Source organism: Myxocyprinus asiaticus, chromosome 32 (assembly GCF_019703515.2).
Source record: "Myxocyprinus asiaticus isolate MX2 ecotype Aquarium Trade chromosome 32, UBuf_Myxa_2, whole genome shotgun sequence".
Classification (NCBI taxonomy): domain Eukaryota; kingdom Metazoa; phylum Chordata; class Actinopteri; order Cypriniformes; family Catostomidae; genus Myxocyprinus; species Myxocyprinus asiaticus.
The window spans coordinates 6,393,301-6,414,437 of NC_059375.1; the positions used below are offsets into that span (position 1 = coordinate 6,393,301).

General features: G+C 38.6%; 1 protein-coding gene across 9 annotated transcripts in view; it reads left to right on the forward strand.

The window, feature by feature from the left end:
* LOC127422924 (ataxin-7-like protein 3) overlaps positions 1 to 21,137 on the forward strand; it is a 57,381-nt gene that overhangs the window by 15,852 nt on the left and 20,392 nt on the right. For 4 of the 9 annotated variants that reach the window (XM_051666782.1, XM_051666780.1, XM_051666784.1 and 1 more), the window contains exons 3-7: positions 1,519 to 1,651; positions 18,547 to 18,718; positions 20,169 to 20,266; positions 20,383 to 20,441; positions 20,759 to 20,804. In XM_051666782.1, coding sequence (XP_051522742.1) covers positions 1,519 to 1,651; positions 18,547 to 18,718; positions 20,169 to 20,266; positions 20,383 to 20,441; positions 20,759 to 20,804 — 508 coding nt within the window. Of the gene's footprint in view, positions 1 to 1,518; positions 1,652 to 18,546; positions 18,719 to 20,168; positions 20,267 to 20,382; positions 20,805 to 21,137 lie in introns of all 9 variants that reach the window. The other 5 variants (XM_051666783.1, XM_051666781.1, XM_051666787.1 and 2 more) reach the window with 2 other exon arrangements.

Below are 21,137 nucleotides of genomic sequence, written 5' to 3' on the forward strand. Positions count from 1 at the left end.
TTAAATAGTAAAAATATTTCACTATATCACTGTTTTTGCTGTATTTTGGATAAAATACATGCAGCCTTGGTGAGCAGAAGAGACTTCTTTTAAAAACATTAAAAAATCTTGCAGATCTAAAACTTTTAAATGGTAGTGTAGGTCTAAAGTAAAGTCTTTATGTAAAGAAAATGTATAGTCAGGTTACTTCTTTTAACTTAAGCTTGATTTTGTGAATAAGCTACAAACATTCATTCTCTCTCAGGGGAGGGGTCTTTGTCTCCTCATGTGTGAATTACATCAATATTCATGATCATCCCTCCTCGCATATGGCCTTTCTAACACTAAAAGTGTCTTACAAAATTTAAATGACTATATTGTTTTGTATGAATGAGTGATCAGGATGGTTTTCACATCATTTTATAGCAAAAACTCTAGGTTACAAGATCCAGTCCTCAAAAGTCTTGTGAACAAATGTTTAGTATGTATTATATGGCCTTATTTCAGTGACTTAAAATTTTTGTTTTTTCAAAAACCACGCATAAACGTTATTTTCTCAAAAATACAAACATGTACATACATGTTGCTCATATATTATTGTAGCCCCGTTTGTGCTGAATACAGTGTTATCAGACTTTAGCCATTAATATGTTTTTAAGCAACTGAAAAAAGCACAAATGTCAAGGCATGTCAAAACTTTTCCAGGGCCCAAAACACCCTCAGACACCAGAGGGTTAAAAACAAATGGCAAACTGAGTGGGATCAATGTACCATGAACAAACTCCATGAAATCAGCCCTACTGTTGGCAAAAGAAGTTTCTTCTCTGTTTTCAAATTGCTGGGACCAGATCGTCTACACCCGCTGTCGAATAGGTCACTCCAGGATGACACAAGTTTTTAATATTAGGAGAAGATTCACCAACATGTACCTTCTGCCAGAATCCATTATGCCTGAAACATGTTTTATTAGACTCTCACGGGGTTAAGACCAGTACAAACCTTTATTTATTCAGTCAGCACTCTGGAAGAAATTTTTAACAAAGTCAAACCGAATGCAATTTTAGAGTTTTTAGGAAAAATAGATTTTAAAAACCTTTTTATAGAATTCCTTACACATTTCTCGCCATAGAAGCTGGCATGGCGTTAAAAACGAACAAAAAAACTCCTAAATCTCCCCTTTAACTTTCACATCTGAAAGTGGAGATTTAGAGTAAAAAGGACTTAAATATTAATTTGTTTCTCACCCATACCTATCATATTGCTTCTGAATATATGAAATTTACCACTGGATTCGTATGGATTACTTTTATGTTTCCTTTATGTGATTTTTGGAGCTTCAAACATCTGATCACCATTCACTTGCATTGTGAGGATCTACAGAGCTGAAATATTCTTCTAAAAATCTTCATTTGTGTTCGGCAGGAGACTAAAAGTCTTACACATCTGGGATGGCATGAGGGTGAGTAAATGATGAGAAAATTTTCGGTTTAGGGTGAACTTTCCCTTTAATAGACGTATGCATTGCGGCTTCTCCCACAGGGCTTTGCTCAAGAAATCCTATCTGACCTGGTGGAGGATGCCTGTTTGGGTCTTTGTTTTGAGGTTCACAGGGCTGTCAAACAGGGATATTTTTTCCTGGATGATACAGACCAGGATAGTTTGAAGGATTTTGGTAAGACATGTTAATGTAACTGGCATTCTGGGGCTTAAACTGGTTTTGGAATGTTAATTGGATTACTTGTTTGCTACGTTTAGAAAAGTTTGGTTTATTCACACCAGCTTTCAATCAGTATGTTTGCATCAGAATCAGAATCAGCTTTATTGCCAGGTATGCTTACACATACAAGGAATTTGTCTTAGTGACAGGAGCTTCCAGTGCACAACAATACAAAACAGCAACAAGACATAGATAATAATAATAAATTATAAAAAATTTAATAAAAAAATAAATATTATATAGAATAGAAAATAAAGTATATATAGAATACACAATAAGACAATATGTATACACCGTTCAAAAGTTTAGGTTCACTTATTCATTCTTTTTTTTTTCTTTTTTTTTTTACATTTTAGAATAATAGTAAAGTCATCACAACTATGGAATAATAGAAATATGGGAATTATGTTGTGAATAAAAAAATCAAAAATAAATAACTATGTTATATTTTAGCATCTTCAAAGTGGCCACACTTTGCCTAGATTTTGCAGAAATGTACTCTTGGCATTTCTCAACCAACTTCTTGAGGTATCACCCTGGGATGCTTTTTAAACAGTATTGAAGGAGTTCCCATCTATATGCTGGGAACTTAGTGGCTGCTTAATTATTAAGTCCAAGTCATCCATTTCAAAAACTTTTTTAATTACATTTTAGTTTTGTAATGAAATAAAGTGAAGCCTCCACACTTGCTATGTCTCCGTGGCAATGCGCACAACAAGCCACATGATAAGATGAGTGGATTGACTGTCTCAGACACGTAGGCAGCTGGGATTCATCCTCCGCCACCCGGATTGAGGCGAGTCACTACGCCACCACGAGGATTTAGAGCACATTCGGAATTGGGTATTCCAAATTGGGAGAAAAAGTTTTTCATCAAAAAATGATTGAGTAGCGCGAGTGATCCCACTATGAGCTCTCCTGGCACAAATATAAGGAAGCCTGCTGGACTCGTGCGCACTTCGGAGCTCCAGAGACAGCGCATGCCACAGTCACAAGAAACTCACGTGTCAGATGAGAAGAATATTTTGTGCTTTTAAAGCATTAAACGCGCAATGAAGGTAATTGCATTTGCTTGGGCGGCCACAGAAAAATTTTAAATGCTGGAAAAACCCTGTCCATGTTTCTTCAATTCTCTCAGTCTCACGTGAAGCCCTGCCCACTGATAGATAAGCCCACACTGCGCACATGGATATTTACATATCGAGATATACCCAATATAGCAAAATCTCTTATCGACTGACACTTTTATATCATTGCCACGATATATATTGTCATATTGCCCAGCCCTAGTGCACGCATATGGAATACTGATAATTCACCATTGTCACACAGAAAATCAACGTGGTGATGTAGTCAGTTGTATGAATATAGTACTCATTTGTCTTGTAATAAACAAAGAAATATATATACCCTGTGATGGTAAACTTTTATAGATATGAAATAATCAAAAAACATGATTTATGGAAGTGCAAAAAACAACGGACACTATTACATATCTAGGGTCTTTAAAGACCCTATACACATTTGGAAATTAAGCAGTTGCCAATTTTGCTATCTTCTCCTAATATTGAAAACTTGTGTGTCATCCTGGAGTGACCTATTCGACAGCGGGTGTAGATGATCTGGTCCCAGCGATTTGAAAACAGAGAAGAAACTTCTTTTGCCAACAATTGCAAAAAAACATTTTTTATACTATTGAAAAGAGAAAGGTTGAGGAATACAGAGGTGAGGGCATAACTCCAAAAAAATGGATGAGGTACATGGGGTGGAATGAGGTCCTGGGTCACTAAAGACTCAATGTATGCATTAAACAGTTAATTGGACCATAACTGGCCTCACCGTTGTGCGAATATTAAAGGCTTACACTTAAAAAATGTAGCTCTTTCAATGAACTTGATCTTAAACTGCAACTTGATTGAGTCATGGATTGTGGTTCCATGTGTTTGAAATGAGATTTCTTAACATAAAAACTAGTGTTGGGTTCGAGTCAACCTAGTCATGTCCGAATCAAGTCCGAGTCTTTAAACAATCGAGTCCGAGTTGAGTCCGAGTCCAAAAGGGGCCGAGTCGGACTCAAGACCGAGACAATAACAGTCCGAGTCGAGTCCGAATGATTCTGTTCATGAATCTGAATTAAAATTGTTACTGTAAACTCAATATTTTAAGCTTATTTTAAACTTCACAACTAAGAAAATAGTCTGTCAATATAAATGTAACAAAAACACCTCTGTTGCATTTCATAAATACATTTTATGATTAGTATTTTGCTGAACAGACTTCAAAGTGGTTTCAGAATGAAAGCATATGCTTTAGGTGTATGAAGACAAAACTGTCCTTCAACACACTTCTTATGGCACTTTTCCACTGCACGTTACGGTTCGACTCTGCTCGCTTTACTTTTCTGAGCTTGCTTTTCCACTGCAGTTTAGTGCCACCTCAACGTGGGTGGGATTATAGGCTGATCGTCATAGTTTTGCCGCCTCTACTGCCGTGACATCATCTTAAACGCGACACAAACATTACTGACCAAAAACAATAACATGACCGCTGGCTGTTAGCTACTAGCTCATTGTGCTGCATAAAGCAGTTGTTGCATGGCGATTTTACACAAGGCCTGGTTGTTTTAGAAGCAAGCTTTCCAGTAGCTGGTCAACTAAATAAAATGAAGCTTTCAAGCAGAATATAGAGTTAACGTAACAAAATGTACCATCCTCCATCGTGGACTCCAACAACGGCGTGGCCGAGTCCAGGGCACTCTCCCTCCCATTGCTCGCTGGTCTATTGCCATAGCGTCCATTTGGTCAAACCACGTCCACTTTCTTCTGTTTGAACCACTCGGCTGTTGTGGTCCTTGATGGTCCTGTAGCCACTTTTAAGTTTTTTTTACTTTTCCCTACACTGTTGGTAGGTCTGGTGGTAGCCGTGTGCGGCCAACAGCTGAGACACTTCCTGAAAGACTTTTTCATTTCACATTGTTTCGTTCGTCGCTAACTAGAGGAACATCTGCACCTCGTTTATTGACCACGGCATGGTTTTGCGCACAGCCATTTCTTTTTACAATTCGAAAGTTGTGTGAACAGCAATATCATTTGTCACTGTTGCTAACTTTAAAACTAGCGGGTTGATGTCCCATGTCGCAAATCCAGTGATGCTGGTAGTGACGATTCTCTCTGACCAATCAGTGATCTGCAGGGTTTTTACGTCACATTTAGTATCGGCTCGGCTCGCTTGGAACCTCGACCGAAGTGGTACTAAAAAAAGTATCAGGAACCAGGTACTATCCACAGTGGAAAACCCCCAAAAAGCGAGCAGAGTCGAGTCAAGTTGAGCTGTACCGTGCAGTGGAAAAGCCCCATTATTGCGTTCTGTTGACATTTCAATTATTTGTTGCTTTTTCCCCTCCACTCAAACATAGAATAAACAAAGTGAAAGCTGTGGTAGTCATTACAACCAAGGATATTATGTTTAGAATTTGAATTTAGTTTTTATTTCTACTTCATTTTCAATTTGTCAATTCAATTTTTTTTTTTTTTTAATTATCCCAATCTAAAGAAATAATAGTCTATACTGAGATTTCTTTTTTTCCTCTATCTGCCGACTGATTTGGGAAAATGCAGTACATGCAAATGAGTCAAAACAGTAGTAATTAGCACTCGCTGAGAAGTTATGTCTCACGAATTGACTGCAAAAGCTACATTCAAAAACACTGGAAAAGCCCACTGATAATATTCGGGCCATGTCGTCACGGACATAATTTTCTAGTTAATTTGTGGGAAACCGCACAATGCAGGGCAGTTCTGTGCGTTGCTCATGTACCTAAAACCCTGATGCATCCGTGTGCGTCTCGCACCAGCTGCCACAGAAGATAAAAATGATAATAATATTTGATATTTGTTTGCGCGATAGCCGCATTGGTCTGCAGTCAGTCTGAAATCTTTAAATACCAACCAAAGAAAATGTCATTGAGCTCTTCTTTAACCGCAAAAACATGAATAATAATAATTTTGAGTCGGTGTCAGAGATATAGGCTAAAATTTGTTGCATAATTACCCAGTGGTTTACAATAAAAATATATATATATATATTTTTTTTTTCTGATTAACAGTTTTTATTGATTCACAAAATTGACAAAGAAAAGCAAAACATATATTCACAGAATCAACATTTAACCCCCATTATTCCCTTTGCCCCTCCCAATCCCTAACCCCACCCTGACCCTCAGCATATACAGTGCTGCTCGAAAGTTTGTGAACCCTACAGAGATAGTCAGTATTTTTGTAAACAAAATACTAAAATAACCTTATTAAATGTTAATCTATGCCCCAATTCATAATACTGAGATTCCAAATAATGGACTCAAACAAAAGAAAATTATATATTGTCATTGTTTATTTAACGAAAGTGGTTGATTTAATAAAAACTCAGATTTCATGGGTGCAAAAATATGTGAACCCCTTCAGTTAATAGGGTATTGCACCTCCTTTCACAGCAATAACCTCAACCAAACAGTTTCTGTCACGACTAATCAGTCTCTCACATCTGCTTTGGGGGATTTTTGCCCCCTCCTCCTCTCAGAACGCAGCCAGTCGAGTGAGGTTGGATGGGCGCCTGGCTTGAACTGCCCGCTTCAGGTCCCGCCACAGCATTTCAATTGGATTCAGGTCCGGACTTTGACTGGTCCAATCCAAAACACGAATCTTATTCTTCCTCAGCCATTCTTTGGTTGTTTTGCTGGAATGCTTCGGATCATTATCATGTTGCATGATCCATTTTCGGCCAAGCTTTAACTTCACAACTGACGGCTTGAGGTTATGTTCCAGGATTTTACAATATTCCTCAGAATTCATGATTCTCTGGACTATGTGGAGTTGTCCGAGGATGAAAAGCAGGCCCAGATCTTAATGTTCCCACCACCATGCTTCACTGTTGGGAGAAGGTTCTTATGGTGGTATGCAGTGTTGACTTTTCGCCAAACGTGGCAGTTTTGGTTGTGACCAAACAGTTCAATTTTGTACTCATCTGTCCACAGAATGGACTTCCAGAAAGCTTCAGGTTTCTCCAGGTACTCTCTGGCAAAGTTGAGATGGGCAGCTTTGTTCTTTTTTGAGAGCAGAGGCTTCTTCCTAGCAACCCTCACATGAAAGCCATGTTGATGGAGTTTTCTTCTTATTGTGGAAGCATGCATGTGCAGCAAGAGGGGTCTGCAAATCCCTAGATGTTATGTTTGGGATGGCTTTTACCTGAATTATCACTTTTCTTGCGGCTCTTGCGGATATTTTAGAATGTCATCCACTTCTAGGCAGAGTTGCAGTAGTTTTCAGTGCTCTCCATTTGTAGATGATCTGCCTCACGGTGGACTAATGGAGCTCAAATTTTTTTTTTAGATGAATTTATAGCTTTCCCCAGACAAATGTGCAATCACTACCCTCTTCCTGAGGTCCTCTGAGATTTCTTTTCCTCTCGGCATGTTTGACCTGTATAGGTTCACTTTGGTAAGACTAAACTGACCTGGTTTTATCTCTGTTTCAATCAGTGCTGCCCAATTTCTTCGCTAAAGATCTCTCATTTCATTGGTTAATTTAGCCACCAATCTTGTATTTACCTACTCATTTTATGCAATGCAGCTCAGGGTTCACTAACTTTTGCACCTACAAAAGTTTGCATAAAAATATATTTAATTTAGTCTTTTGACTACACAATTGATTTCCTCAAAAAAAGTATATAGAATTGATAAACATACACCTGTTATTTCATATAAAAAATACTGGTTCTGATTAAATAAAGAAATAATGTAAAAACTCCAAAACTCCAAAATGCTCAAGAGATTCACATACTTTCAAGCAGAACTGTATCACTGTGGTCACACTTGAAGAGTTGTGCTCAAAAGTTTGCATACCCTTGGAGAACTGGTAATATATGTACCATTTTTAAAGAAACCATGAATGAGCAGGCAAAACACATTTCTTTTATTTCTTATGGGATTCATATTCAACTGTAGGTTATAACAGAATGGAACAATCATAAAACAAAACATGGCAACAAAGAAAAAAATGAAATGACCCCTGTTCAAAAGTCTGCATACCCTTAGTTCTTAATACTGTGTATTGCCCCCTTTAGCATCAATGACAGCATGCAGTCTTTTGTAATAGTTGTCTATGAGGCCCCAAATTCTTGCAGCTGGTATAGCTGCCCATTCGTCTTGGCAAAATGCCTCCAGGTTTGCAAAGTCTTTGTTCGTCTTGCATGAACTGCAGGTTTGAGATCTCTTCAGAGTGGCTCGATGATATTAAGGTCAGGAGACTGTGATGGCCACTCCAGAACCTTCAACTTTTTCTGATGTAACCACTGGAGGGTCAACTTGGCCTTGTGCTTAGGGTCATTGTCGTGCTGGAAAGTCCAAGAGCATGGACTTCACTTAGGGTCATTGTCGTGCATGGAAGCTCCAAGACCATGTGCAGCTTTCGTGCAGAAGAATGCAAATTGTCTGCCAGTATTTTCTGATAACATACTGCATTCATCTTGCCATCAATTTTCACAAGATTCCCCGTGCCTTTAGAGCTCACACACCCCAAAAACATCAGTGAGCCACCACCATGCTTCAAAGTGGGGATGGTATTCCTTCCACTATAGGCCTCGTTGACCCCTCTCCAAACATAGCGCTTATGGTTGTGACCATAAAGCTCTATTTTGGCCTCGTCACTCCAAATTACAGTGTGCCAGAAGCTGTGAGGCATATCAAGGTCTTTTTTGTGGCATTGGCGCAGTAAAGGCTTCTTTCTGGCAACTCGACCACGCAGCTCATTTTTGTTCAAGTATCATCTTATTGTGCTACTTGAAACAACCACACCGTCTTTTTCCAGAGCAGATTGTATTTCTCCTGAGGTTACCTGTGGGTTTTTCTTTGTATCCCAAACAATTCTTCTGGCAGTTGTGGCTGAAATCTTTCTTGGTCTACCTGACCTTGGCTTGGTATCAAGAGATCCCCGAATTTTCCACTTCTTAATAAGTGATTGAACAGTACTGACTGGCATGTTCAAGGCTTTGGATACATTTTTATATCCTTTTGCATCTTTATAAAGTTCACAATTTCTGCCAGGGTATGCAAACTTTTGAGCACAACTGATATATATATTGATATATAGATATATACAGGTGCATCTCAATAAATTAGAATGTCGTGGAAAAGTTCATTTATTTCAGTAATTCAACTCAAATTGTGAAACTCGTGTATTAAATAAATTCAATGCACACAGACTGAAGTAGTTTAAGTCTTTGGTTCTTTTAATTGTGATGATTTTGGCTCACATTTAACAAAAACCCACCAATTCACTATCTCAAAAAATTAGAATATGGTGACATGCCAATCAGCTAATCAAATCAAAACACCTTCAAAGGTTTCCTGAGCCTTCAAAATGGTCTCTCAATTTGGTTCACTAGGCTACACAATCATGGGGAAGACTGCTGATCTGACAGTTGTCCAGAAGACAATCATTGACACCCTTCACAAGGAGGGTAAGCCACAAACATTCATTGCCAAAGAAGCTGGCTGTTCACAGAGTGCTGTATCCAAGCATGTTAACAGAAAGTTGAGTGGAAGGAAAAAGTGTGGAAGAAAAAGATGCACAACCAACCGAGAGAACCGCAGCCTTATGATTGTCAAGCAAAATTGATTCAAGAATTTGTGTGAACTTCACAAGGAATGGACTGAGGTTGGGGTCAAGGCATCAAGACACAGACATGTCAAGGAATTTGGCTACAGTTGTCGTATTCCTCTTGTTAAGCCACTCCTGAACCACAGACAACGTCAGAGGCGTCTTACCTGGGCTAAGGAGAAGAAGAACTGGACTGTTGCCCAGTGGTCCAAAGTCCTCTTTTCAGATGAGAGCAAGTTTTGTATTTCATTTGGAAACCAAGGTCCTAGAGTCTGGAGGAAGGGTGGAGAAGTTCATAGTCCAAGTTGCTTGAAGTCCAGTGTTAAGTTTCCACAGTCTGTGATGATTTGGGGTGCAATGTCATCTGCTGGTGTTGGTCCATTGTGTTTTTTGAAAACCAAAGTCACTGCACCCGTTTACCAAGATATTTTGGAGCACTTCATGCTTCCTTCTGCTGACCAGCTTTTTAAAGATGCTGATTTCATTTTCCAGCAGGATTTGGCACCTGCCCACACTGCCAAAAGCACCAAAAGTTGGTTAAATGACCATGGTGTAGGTGTGCTTGACTGGCCAGCAAACTCACCAGACCTGAACCCCATAGAGAATCAAAAAATGCAGATTAGCTGAAGGCCACTGTCAAAGAAACCTGGGCTTCCATACCACCTCAGCAGTGCCACAAACTGATCACCTCCATCCCATGCCAAATTGAGGCAGTAATTAAAGCAAAAGGAGCCCCTACCAAGTATTGAGTACATATACAGTAAATGAACATACTTTCCAGAAGGCCAACAATTCACTAAAAATGTTTTTTTTTATTGGTCTTATGATGTATTCTAATTTTTTGAGAGTGAATTGGTGGGTTTTTGTTAAATGTGAGCCAAAATCATCACAATTAAAAGAACCAAAGACTTAAACTACTTCAGTCTGTGTGCATTGAATTTATTTAATACACGAGTTTCACAATTTGAGTTGAATTACTGAAATAAATGAACTTTTCCACGACTTTCTAATTTATTGAGATGCACCTGTATATATATATATATGTAAATAAATAAATAATCACACACATTTAAAACTACATTTCTCTCTCCACTGCCCTTCCCCGAGAGCCCTCCAAGAAGGCCAAGTAGCTGCCCCATTTTTTAAATTAAATTCTACATGACATTTCCTCGAATGTCGCCACCCTCCCCATCTTTGTGCACCACTCTTGAAATCAGGACGCTCCAACTGACATCCATCCCCTAAGAACTATCTGTCTGCCAATCATAACACTTGCTAGAACCTAATTTTTTATATATTTATCCCCTATATTAATGACCGCCTCATCGCCTAAAATACAGAATCTGGGGCAAAATGAAATTTGAGTTCCCAATACGTCACACATAAAACTCTGAACCTTCAATCAAAATTCGTGGATCTTAACACACCACCAAAAAACATGGGTTGTGTCCCCATCTTCTGATTGGCATCGCCAGCAGGTGGGTGTGTCTTTCAGACCAAACCTATACAATCTAGAGGGGGTCTAATAGAATCTATGTAAAATCTTAAATTGCATAAGTCCCACCATTGCATCTCTAGATGTAGACTTGATGTTTTTTAGAATCCTAGCCCACACTCCCTCCTCCAATACCAAGTTTAGATCTTTCTCCCATAATCTCTTAAGAGAAGCCGAAGCTCCATCCCCCAGACTCTGAATTAGCAGGGAGTAATACACTGATGCCTTATGACCTTTTCCAAAAGCAGTAATCACCACTCCCAGAGTATCTGCCGCTTTAGTGGGATGTATGCTACTCCCAAAAATAGTATAAATCAGGTGGTGCAACTGTAAATACCTAAAGAATTGAGACCTGGGAATCCCAAAATGTTGAACCATATTTTCAAAGAATCTCAACACTCCACTCTCATATAGGTCACCGAGTGTATTAACCTCCCTCTCAATCCATTCTGTCCGGCAGAAAGGGTACTTATTAATACATAATTTTGAGCTCAGCCATATGCTCAAGGCTACATTTAAATAAATGTCTGAATTAAACACTCTGGACACTTGTCCATACCGAGTGCAAATGCAAGATAACGGGGTGTAACTTAACTTCTCCGGTTGGTTTGATAGAAAGGCTTTGCAATGGCAAAATAGGGGCAAGAACTTCCTGTTCAATACAAAACCAGGGAGGGGCTCTCAGGTGGAAGCGACCAATGAGCCAAATGTCTGAGACTGAATGCATAATAATAAAACAAAATCTTGGGTAGGCCTAGCCCACCTTTGTCATTTGGCCTATGCAACTTACTGAAATGTAATCTGGGACGTTTACCATTCCAAATGAAGGACTTCGCGATGCTATCAAATTGCTTGAAATAAGAGAGGGTGACATCTATAGGGAGAGATTGTAGCAGGTAGTTGAATTTTGGAATACAATTAATTTTAATAACATTAACCTTCCCAATCATAGATAAATGTATTTGAAGCCCACCTGCCCATATCGCTCAAACCTTTTATTAAAGGCTCAAAATTAACTCTAAATAAATCACACACATTTGCTGGGAATAAAATACCCAAATACTTGATGCCCTGTTTGGGCCACTGGAAGGCGCCCGGCTGAAAAGCCTTTTACCGAGCAGTACACTGTCAGAGCCAAAGCTTCTGATTTAGACCAATTAACTGTGTATCCTGAGAACTAAGAAAAGGAATTAATAATCCTGTGGAGGCAAGGCATAGATCAAGTGGGGTCAGAGACGAATAATAAAATATCATCTGCGTAAAGCAAAAGCTTATGCTCCACACCTCCCACCACCACCCCTGGAAAATCGACATCCTTATCGCGGCTGCTAATGGTTCCAGGGCAAGACAGAACAATAAGGGGGAAAGAGGGCAACCCTGCCGGGTGTTCCTATCCAGGCAAAGCCATCTGGCCCCGGGCAAGGCCTTAATTACCTCACCAAGCTCCTCCAGGGTTATCTCAGAATCAAGAATCTTTTTGTTCAGCCGACAGTTCAGGAAATTCTAATGGTTCCACAAAGTTTCTAATATCCTCTTCAGTAGACGAAAATGTGGAACTATAAAGATCAAGATAGAATTCTTTAAAAGCATTATGAATATCAGTGGCCGAGGTAAATATTTCACCACTAGCAGATTTCACTGAGGGAATGGAAGAAAAATACTCCCTCTGTTTTATATATCTAGCCAGATGTTTTCCTGCTTTGTCCCCTGACTCAAAGTATGACTGTCTTGCCCTGAATAGCCAAAACACCACCTTCCGTGACAAAATAGTATTATATCTGTATTTCAATCGAGTCAATTCTCTGAGGCCATTAGATGACATTCAGCGCTTTTAATATTCCCTTCCAGTTCCACAAAATAAACTTTTAAAATAAAAATGTCATAACCAACTAAATGAATCTCATAACATGACGTTTAGCTTCATACACAAACTCTGTCATCGAATAATACATTTATTTTATTTATAATTTTAATTATAAACAAAACATTTCACTGCCCAAAATATCCTAATATTTTATTGTGCATGGTTGAATGTTGTGAATGGTGGACAAATGCTGTAAAAGAATGTATTCTAAGCAGCTCGTCAGTGCTTTGAAAATAGTCATTTTATCTGTTTATCCGTTTAGAGTTGCAGTCTTGATATCCCCATTGACCGATTTATTTGGCTGCGCTGATAAACAGTCTTGTCCCTACAGATTCTTGATTTGTTTATTTGCTCTTCGCAAGAATTTTGGCTTGCTCCATATGTGAAAATGTACACTGTAATGTCCGCAGCACTTTGCAGCGTTGTTCCCTCATACTTTTTTTTTTCACTTTAGCGTAATTCCAAACATTTTAAACGCAAATACAGAGGACACAGCTTATGGATTGATGAATTTTCCATATAACAAGCACAACTGCAATCATGTGATCGACAAAAAGTCTCGCTGGTCACCTGTAATTTAATTGTCGTCCGAACGCATGTGTTTTATCACAGAGGAGCCATGAAAATTTACAGACATCACACTGAGAAACAATTGCCATCCGAATAGGGCTTTAGTATGCTAAATACATGCTGGTTGGAAGCACTACAGAGTGTAGTTTAGTAGGGCTGGACAATATGCAAAAAATATTTTCACAATATTTGTATAAATATTGTAGTGTCCGATTACATCATCAACCCCCTGCCCCCACTTACGAGGGATAGGTGAATATTTTTGTAGTATTGATTTTGATTTTAAAATTAAATTAATTTATTGAAACATGAAAAACTTAAACCAAAGATATTTCTAAATTCAAATTGCACCTCAAACAAAACAAAAAAGCAATTAAAATAATGTGGTCAAAAAATCTTATATAATCTTCACCAAATTCAAACATTTACCATCTCCAACTTACTCCACCAGTGCTCATGTAAGTATCTGTCGATGACAACAGGTGGAAAATTACTAAAACAATTAAGGTCTAAAGACAATTAACAGAAACTTTTCTAAATCTCTCCTTTTCTTCTGCCAACTTGGAAATTCCAAAAAATTTGCAAATGTTAATGTATATTGTGATTAAATATTGATATCAAATGATATGAAAAAGAATATCGTGATAATATGTTTTGCCATATCGCCCAGCCCTATCTCAATATACCAAAAACATTAAACACTAAGGGTGTTTTCACACTGGGCACGTTTGTTGCGGTTCGAATCCGAGCGCGATTGTTCCCGGCGCCCCCCGCAGTGTTGGTCTGGATTCAAACTGATGTATGATTCTATCGAACCCTGGTGTTTTTACGTCATCAACTTGCGTCATCACAAACGTGCACATGATGGAAAGCACAACGCGGGTCGCAAAATTTGTGTGTTTGTTATTAATTTTGTGTCATTATGCACACCAGAGTGAACGACACTGTGCTTCGTATGCTGTAATTCAGCAGTTGTACATGTCCAGGGGAAGGAGACTATATCTAATAGGGGTGTAACGATCCATCGATCTGGATCGATGCATCGATCCAATGACCAACGATCCAGTGTTATCGAAACAATGCGTAAATATCGATATAGACATTTTAGAAGATGTACCTTTATTTTAATACTCTCATGTCAGCCACATCCGTACTCATTTCTGTGAGGCGATGAAGCAACCTTATTACATTCATTTGACTTCATGAGCGCTAAATATGCTCTTCACGTGGGACACGGATGTGCGCGGGATCTTTGAAGCCAAATTGTGCTCCGCTATCCGTGCTTCGTGCGCACGCGTCAACCAGGCTTCACGCGAAATGCAAGCTCCATTGATAGGATCCATGCAAGCGCATCAACCAGGCACTCCCTAAAATGTGAGCTCTTGTGACAAATGCAGAGCGGCTCACATGCACAATTAATTCGGGCCTCCAACAGTATCGTTGCTCATGCGACCCATTTGAATTTTACATGAGAATTTGCTATTTTAAAGTACCATGGAGAAGTTCAACCGTCATGTGAAACATCTTGACAACACCGACATTCTGAACAGCACTAACGAGGGAAAGAGAAACACCTGCTCTGCTCCAGCATCAGTTATAAGACTTTACACATCTACACATCAACGCCCTTACTAACATTTATCCCAGTTAACTGTAACAGAATTTTTCATTACAACTGTGGAAGTTGTAGCCAAGAAAACCACGGATAGCACGGATAGTTGGAAACAAGTCATGGGTATGTATTTTTAATTGGACTAAACTGAAAAATGAACTGTCATCAAATGAGTGATGATCACTTGTGTGTGATTTATTTTATTTTTTATGTTCTTTATCTGTATAATTTTTTTCAACATCTGAAGTACCTTATTTTGTTGTGGATGTCCCAGTGTGTATACAGAGAGCTGAATAAAATTAATTAAATTTTGGTTGCATTTGAGGACAAACAAAAATGTAATTGTGTAAAATAGGCACATAATATCGGAATATCGATCGCAGACACCTGAATCGAATCGTATCGAGGCAGATTTTGAAGTATCGGCAAATATCAGATCGCAGGCCAAGAGAATCGATTCAAGATCATATCGAGATGAAACGTCCAATTTACTCCCCTAATATCTGATGCTCACAAACAATCTTTTTTGAGGACACAGCTGGTTGCACGCTCACTCACTCACATATATAGAAGGCACCTTACCTTTTCTGTGTCCTGCAGTGTTTCCCTGCCACTCATGATGCACCTGTGTGTGTCTGTTTTGTGCAACTGATGATGTCATCATGCTTAAATCGGCAAAAACGCATGCACAAGTCATTTAACTTCCTGAACAAGAGCGGACCCGAGTATAGGTTGCTTTCTCACTCATGCGAACTGCGCCACAGTCCCAGTGCAACCAAATTCAGGGGGCTTTCACACTTGGCACATTTGCTGCGTTCCAATTCCGAGTGCAATTGTTCCCGGTGCCCCCCTGCAGTGTTGGTCTGGTTTCACACTCACTTGATTCTATCGAACCCTGGTCCATTTGCATTCATCTTATGTCATCACAAACACACATGGAGAACACAACGCGACTCATACTTTTTTGTTAGTTTGGTCCCATTATGCACAGCAAAGTGAATGACAACTGCGTATATGTTCGCTTCATGGCGTAACTCATCAGATGTCCAGGGGAAGGCGGCTTGCTGCTGCTCTCAAACTGTGTTTTTTGAGGAGACAGCTGATTGCAAGGAATTCATTTGCATCTTTGTTTGCACCGCACACTTACTCATGCTCATGTCCAAGGTGAAGTTATCGCCACTGTCATCTCCTATTATACCCCATATTTATTAGTCGAAACTATTGATGTCATCATTGGCTAAAATGCATGCGCAGGTTACTTTACTTCCTGAACGAGTGCGCACCCGAGTCCGAGTTGCTTTCACATTCACGCGAATCACGCTACAGTTTCATTGCAACCGAACTCAGACCACCTCCTACAGGTAGTCTCAGGTTCGGTACCACGGTGCGCTCCCCAGTCCACATGACAGCTTTCACGTTACCAATGTTTCATCCGAACCGTTCTCTGTTTTGGACTAAACTGCCAGTGTGAAAGCACCCTCAGACCACCTCCTACAGGTAGTCTCGGGTTCAGTAGCGCAGTGTGCTTCTTGGTCCGCATGACAGCTTTCACATTACCAACTTTTCATGTGAACCGTTCTCTGTTTCGGACTAAACTGCCAGTGTGAAAGCACCCTTAAAAGTATCCCCCTTGATATTCATCTTGCACATAGATACATAAAATAACACTTAATTTTAACATTTACTCTCTCAATAGAGCCCCATGCAAAGCATGCTGACAAATGTAAATCCCCTGCCCAGTTTCATCAATGCTACATTAACACCACAAAAAGTATTCATGTAGTCCGTACTCAACTGGATAAAGTAAACTTCCGTTTTATAAATAGAATGCAATGAAATCAAGTTGTGACAAAATGTTCTAGAATTGTGTTGCTTTAGTTCATTTTAAGTAAATTGAACAAGCACCAAAAATCCTTTTTTTTTTTTTTAGTGTATTCTCACAAAATCTGATACGAATTTGACAGACGAACTGCAGACGAAAGATCTGTTCACATTCTATTTCCTCCTGTGTAATATGTATGTTCTGTTTGAATTATGTTTGAAATTGGGATAATAATGGACACATAAAAGTAAATATGCTCTTTTTTTAAAAGGGGGGAGAGAAAACTTCCTGTCGCTTTTGTTGTTGACGTCAACAACAAAAACAATGTCACTTGATGCATGTCCTTGTACTTGAAAACCATGAACAAAACTATGCAACATAAACGGAAATGCGACCCAGGATACATTAAATACAGGCTACGTTTTTACTATGGTGGGTTGCCACTTGATTTCCAATGTAAAAACTGGGTCCCGAAGCAAAACCAGTTGAGAACCACTGAGTTAAAGGTACAGACAGGAGCAGTCTGGCTGTGCTGTCGCACACCTACAGTATATGTTAATTATTAATAATCATAAGACATTACTTTAAAGCTCACACAGATGATGTTATTTTTCAATTAGTAGTGATTTTCACATGTAAACTAACATGCTTTAGTTTTATAACATGTTATAGTTACATGCAATTTTTTTATCATGTTTATAATTTGGTTTATTTGGATATTTCAGTTATCTTGCATTGGGACCTAACTCATTGCCACTATCATTTGACATGCTCAGGGTTGCCTGATAAGAGATGCAGCCACCCAATTAGAAATGTATTAAAATAATAATTTGATCGATTAAACTGATCGATCGTCGATTAATCAATTGCAGCACAAATTCCATAATAGAGAAAAGACTGCCTATACAATCATCTGCCACTAGAGGGTGCACTGCCGCTTGCACGCTGCATGTCATGTCCTGTCAGCAACCCACAATAAAAAGCAAAGATGCACATCCTTTACTTTCTTGCTTGTAAGGATGGAGTGTTTCACTTTAGATGAACATTGCATTTACTGCATAAACAGTGATGGTGTGTTAAAGTACAACATGACAACAAGCAGTGTTCATCTGCTGGTCTCCCTGAATCATCCACTCCGACAGTCACGTCAGTTTGCGCCGGTACATTCACTTGAAATCATGTCGTCACCAGTGTAGAGGTATACTATTAACTGCATTCACATGGTGTTATCTTTTAAACTTAATTTTCAATAAATAAATGAAGGTCTGAAATATCCCATGATCTACAACTTGAAGTTTTAATAAACTCGAATCGGTATTTTGGTGTGTTGGCACCTAAAATAACTTATCTCATTGGTCGGTCATTTTTGCAGTCCAAAAAAATAAAATAAGGACTGCTCCTTGTAAATAAAAAAACCTTTAGATTGTAGACAGGTGTGAATAGTGAGTTAGTAACTGCTTTTTATCTCATATGTAATGTTTAAAGCATCTGGGGAGGATTCTGACACGTATTCTAAAGGAATAGTTCACACACAAATTAAAATGTTTTCATCATTTTACTAACCCTTATTTTATTCCAAGCCCATATGACATTCATTCTTCCATGGAACAAAAAAGGAAAAGTTCATACGCAGAATGTTCACAATACTATTTTCCATACAATGAAAGTATATGGTAATTTGTACTGTCAAGCTCCAAAAAGGAAAAATAACAACATGAAACTACATTAAAGTCTTCTGAAGTCATTCAATGGCTTTGTGTGAGGAACAGATTGAAATTTAAATCCTTTTAACTGAAAATTCAACCTAAACCTCTCTTGTCCAATGTTTCTTGTAGAAATTGTGGACCAGCCTGGAGTAGACATTTTTGGGCAAGTATATAACCAGTGGAAAAACAAAGAGTGTGTGTGTCCTAACTGCAGTCGGAGCATTGCTGCATCTCGCTTTGCTCCTCACCTGGAGAAATGTCTTGGTATGGGCCGCAACAGCAGTCGCATTGCCAACCGCAGGTATTATGACTAAATATTAACTTCACTAGCGGTACCAAATTCGCATGTAAAAATAATTATTGTTTCCAAACAGGTTTCCTGAACACTTTCCCTGCTGCCATAGGCAGCCAAACAGATAATCCTGCTCCAAACTAATGCCATTGATTGAGCCAGCATTGCTATGTAGGGCTGGTTGTGATCCTATATAAACCAATCGGATCACTGTTTTTATAGCGCAGCGGAGTGTTGTAAAATGTGTATTTCTTCAATGTTCAAATACTTTCTCCAGTCCCAACTTAAATTCCTCCAAAAAGTTTCCTTTTAAAAAAGAACATTTAATATAGATGTTACTTGAATGTGAGGCATCTTCAGTTTATGGTGGCAAATTTTGGAAAATTCTATTAAACTAATAACTGCCAGTATTAACTGTTAACTGATAAGTCATAAATCAAGCAAGTGACCAAACAGGCATGACAAAGGCTAAACATGGTTTGTCAACAGGTTTTTAATGGCTGAAACAAAACAGGTTTACATAACAGATGTGCATATAAAGCTATTGTTATTAGATTAACATTTGAACTGTATATTGTGACGAAAGATCTACAGTATTCACACCAAGATCGAGATCCTGAACTAGGGATAATTGTAGAGGCTTTCCTATTATAAGCCTATAAGCAAGGGTGGTAGAGGTGGAGGAGTAGAGCATTTTATTCATATGAAATTCCGAACCTGCATTCCAATCTACATCTTGATGTAATCCTTCCTCATTGAAATGTATATTCCCTTATTTTTCGTAACAGACACATTTAGAATTTATCTATTAATCTATGAGCCGTTACTTTTGCCAGTTTAACAATGGAAGAATAAAATCATTCTTGGCCTACCAACAAATTGCTCTGCTGGGCAATCCTAATCGTTTTTACATGGGCAGGGGTCAGTATGGTACACAGCTGGTTGACAGTAATAAGACCGGCGGCTGAAAATACCTTCTTCGAAGGCACTGACGTCCCGCTGCGCATCCTTGCCACATGGATGATATGCAGGGCTGTAAACATATGTGCTTAGATGCAGAGGATTGCTGATGTTTTTTTTTATATATATATGCATACACACACACAGTATATGGTGCTGCATTGTGCTTGTGCTACTACTAAACTATAAAGACATATTGCATAATGTGCATCAGAACATGTCGTCTTCACGGATGAAATGGTCCCACACAGTGCACTTTTTAGCTGCACGCTTCATATTTCCCAATCTTACAGACTGAGAGGAAGACGGTGGTTTACGTGTGATAAACCCATCAAATTACCTCTCTTTAGTTGTTTCTTCTAAAACAACTGTAGTAATTTTTAATCATTAATATTAGTTGAGCAAATTAATACTGGTTGATTGGTTTACCAGCTACATCCATAATTCAGATATAAATTGCAGTACGATTAACAATGTTTATCTGCTTCCTGTTCTTCAGAATTGCCAGCGGCAACAACACAAACAAATCAGAGAGTGATCAAGAGGACAATGATGATGTCAACGACAATGACTGGTCTTATGGGGCAGAAAAGAAAGGTGGGACTAACGGTATTATGTATTGACCTTTCATTGCAATATCTTTGTAGAGCAGTGTTTAAATTTTAAGATTAAATTTAATGTCTTTTAACATTTGTTAATATTTTGCTTTCCAGCCAAGAAGAAAAAGTCAGATAAGGTATTTTTACATTCTTTGAAACAACCCGAACCTTTGGTAAGTTTGATTTACTGTTACAGATGTTATTTCATGCTCTTAAATGACCTCTCAGCATTTGTAGCTGCAGAATCTGGGGCAATCTAGCTGTAGAATTGGCTTGTAAAAATTAATGCCAACAATTATGTTTTGGCCACAAACAGTTCATCACAAGACAAGCTTGCTCACCAATCAGTGCTGGACTGTAGCATACAATTTCCTATTCCATATTCCCTTCCTTTACTGTGGCTTTTCATTTGTTTATATGCATATACTAGCTGCTAACCAAGCCACACCACTTCAGACAAAATGTTTGACGTTTCTTTCTCTTTGTACAGAATCCAAATTCACCAAGAAGATCCAAATTAATGAAACACAAAAATTGTAAGTATGTGCTCTACCATCCAAAGCAAACAGGTCTTGTAGTGAAATTTTTTAGTGAGCAACACTTGTTTTGTTACAGGTTTTAAGTCTTAAAGTTAGGGATGTGCAAAACTAAACCAGTGAAACCCTGTATCATTAGGGTCCACCAGACCCTGAGCGATTTGTTTCTTATGGGTCGTTCGCAGGATGCACTCTGTTGTTCAGAATAAGCTAGACCTTGTTTAACTGAATGGAGCAGAACGTGTGTGTTTAGAGGCTTTTTTAAATGAGGAATGTTACAGGTTCAATGACAAGTTAAGCTTAATCAACAGCATTTGTGGCATAATGTTGATT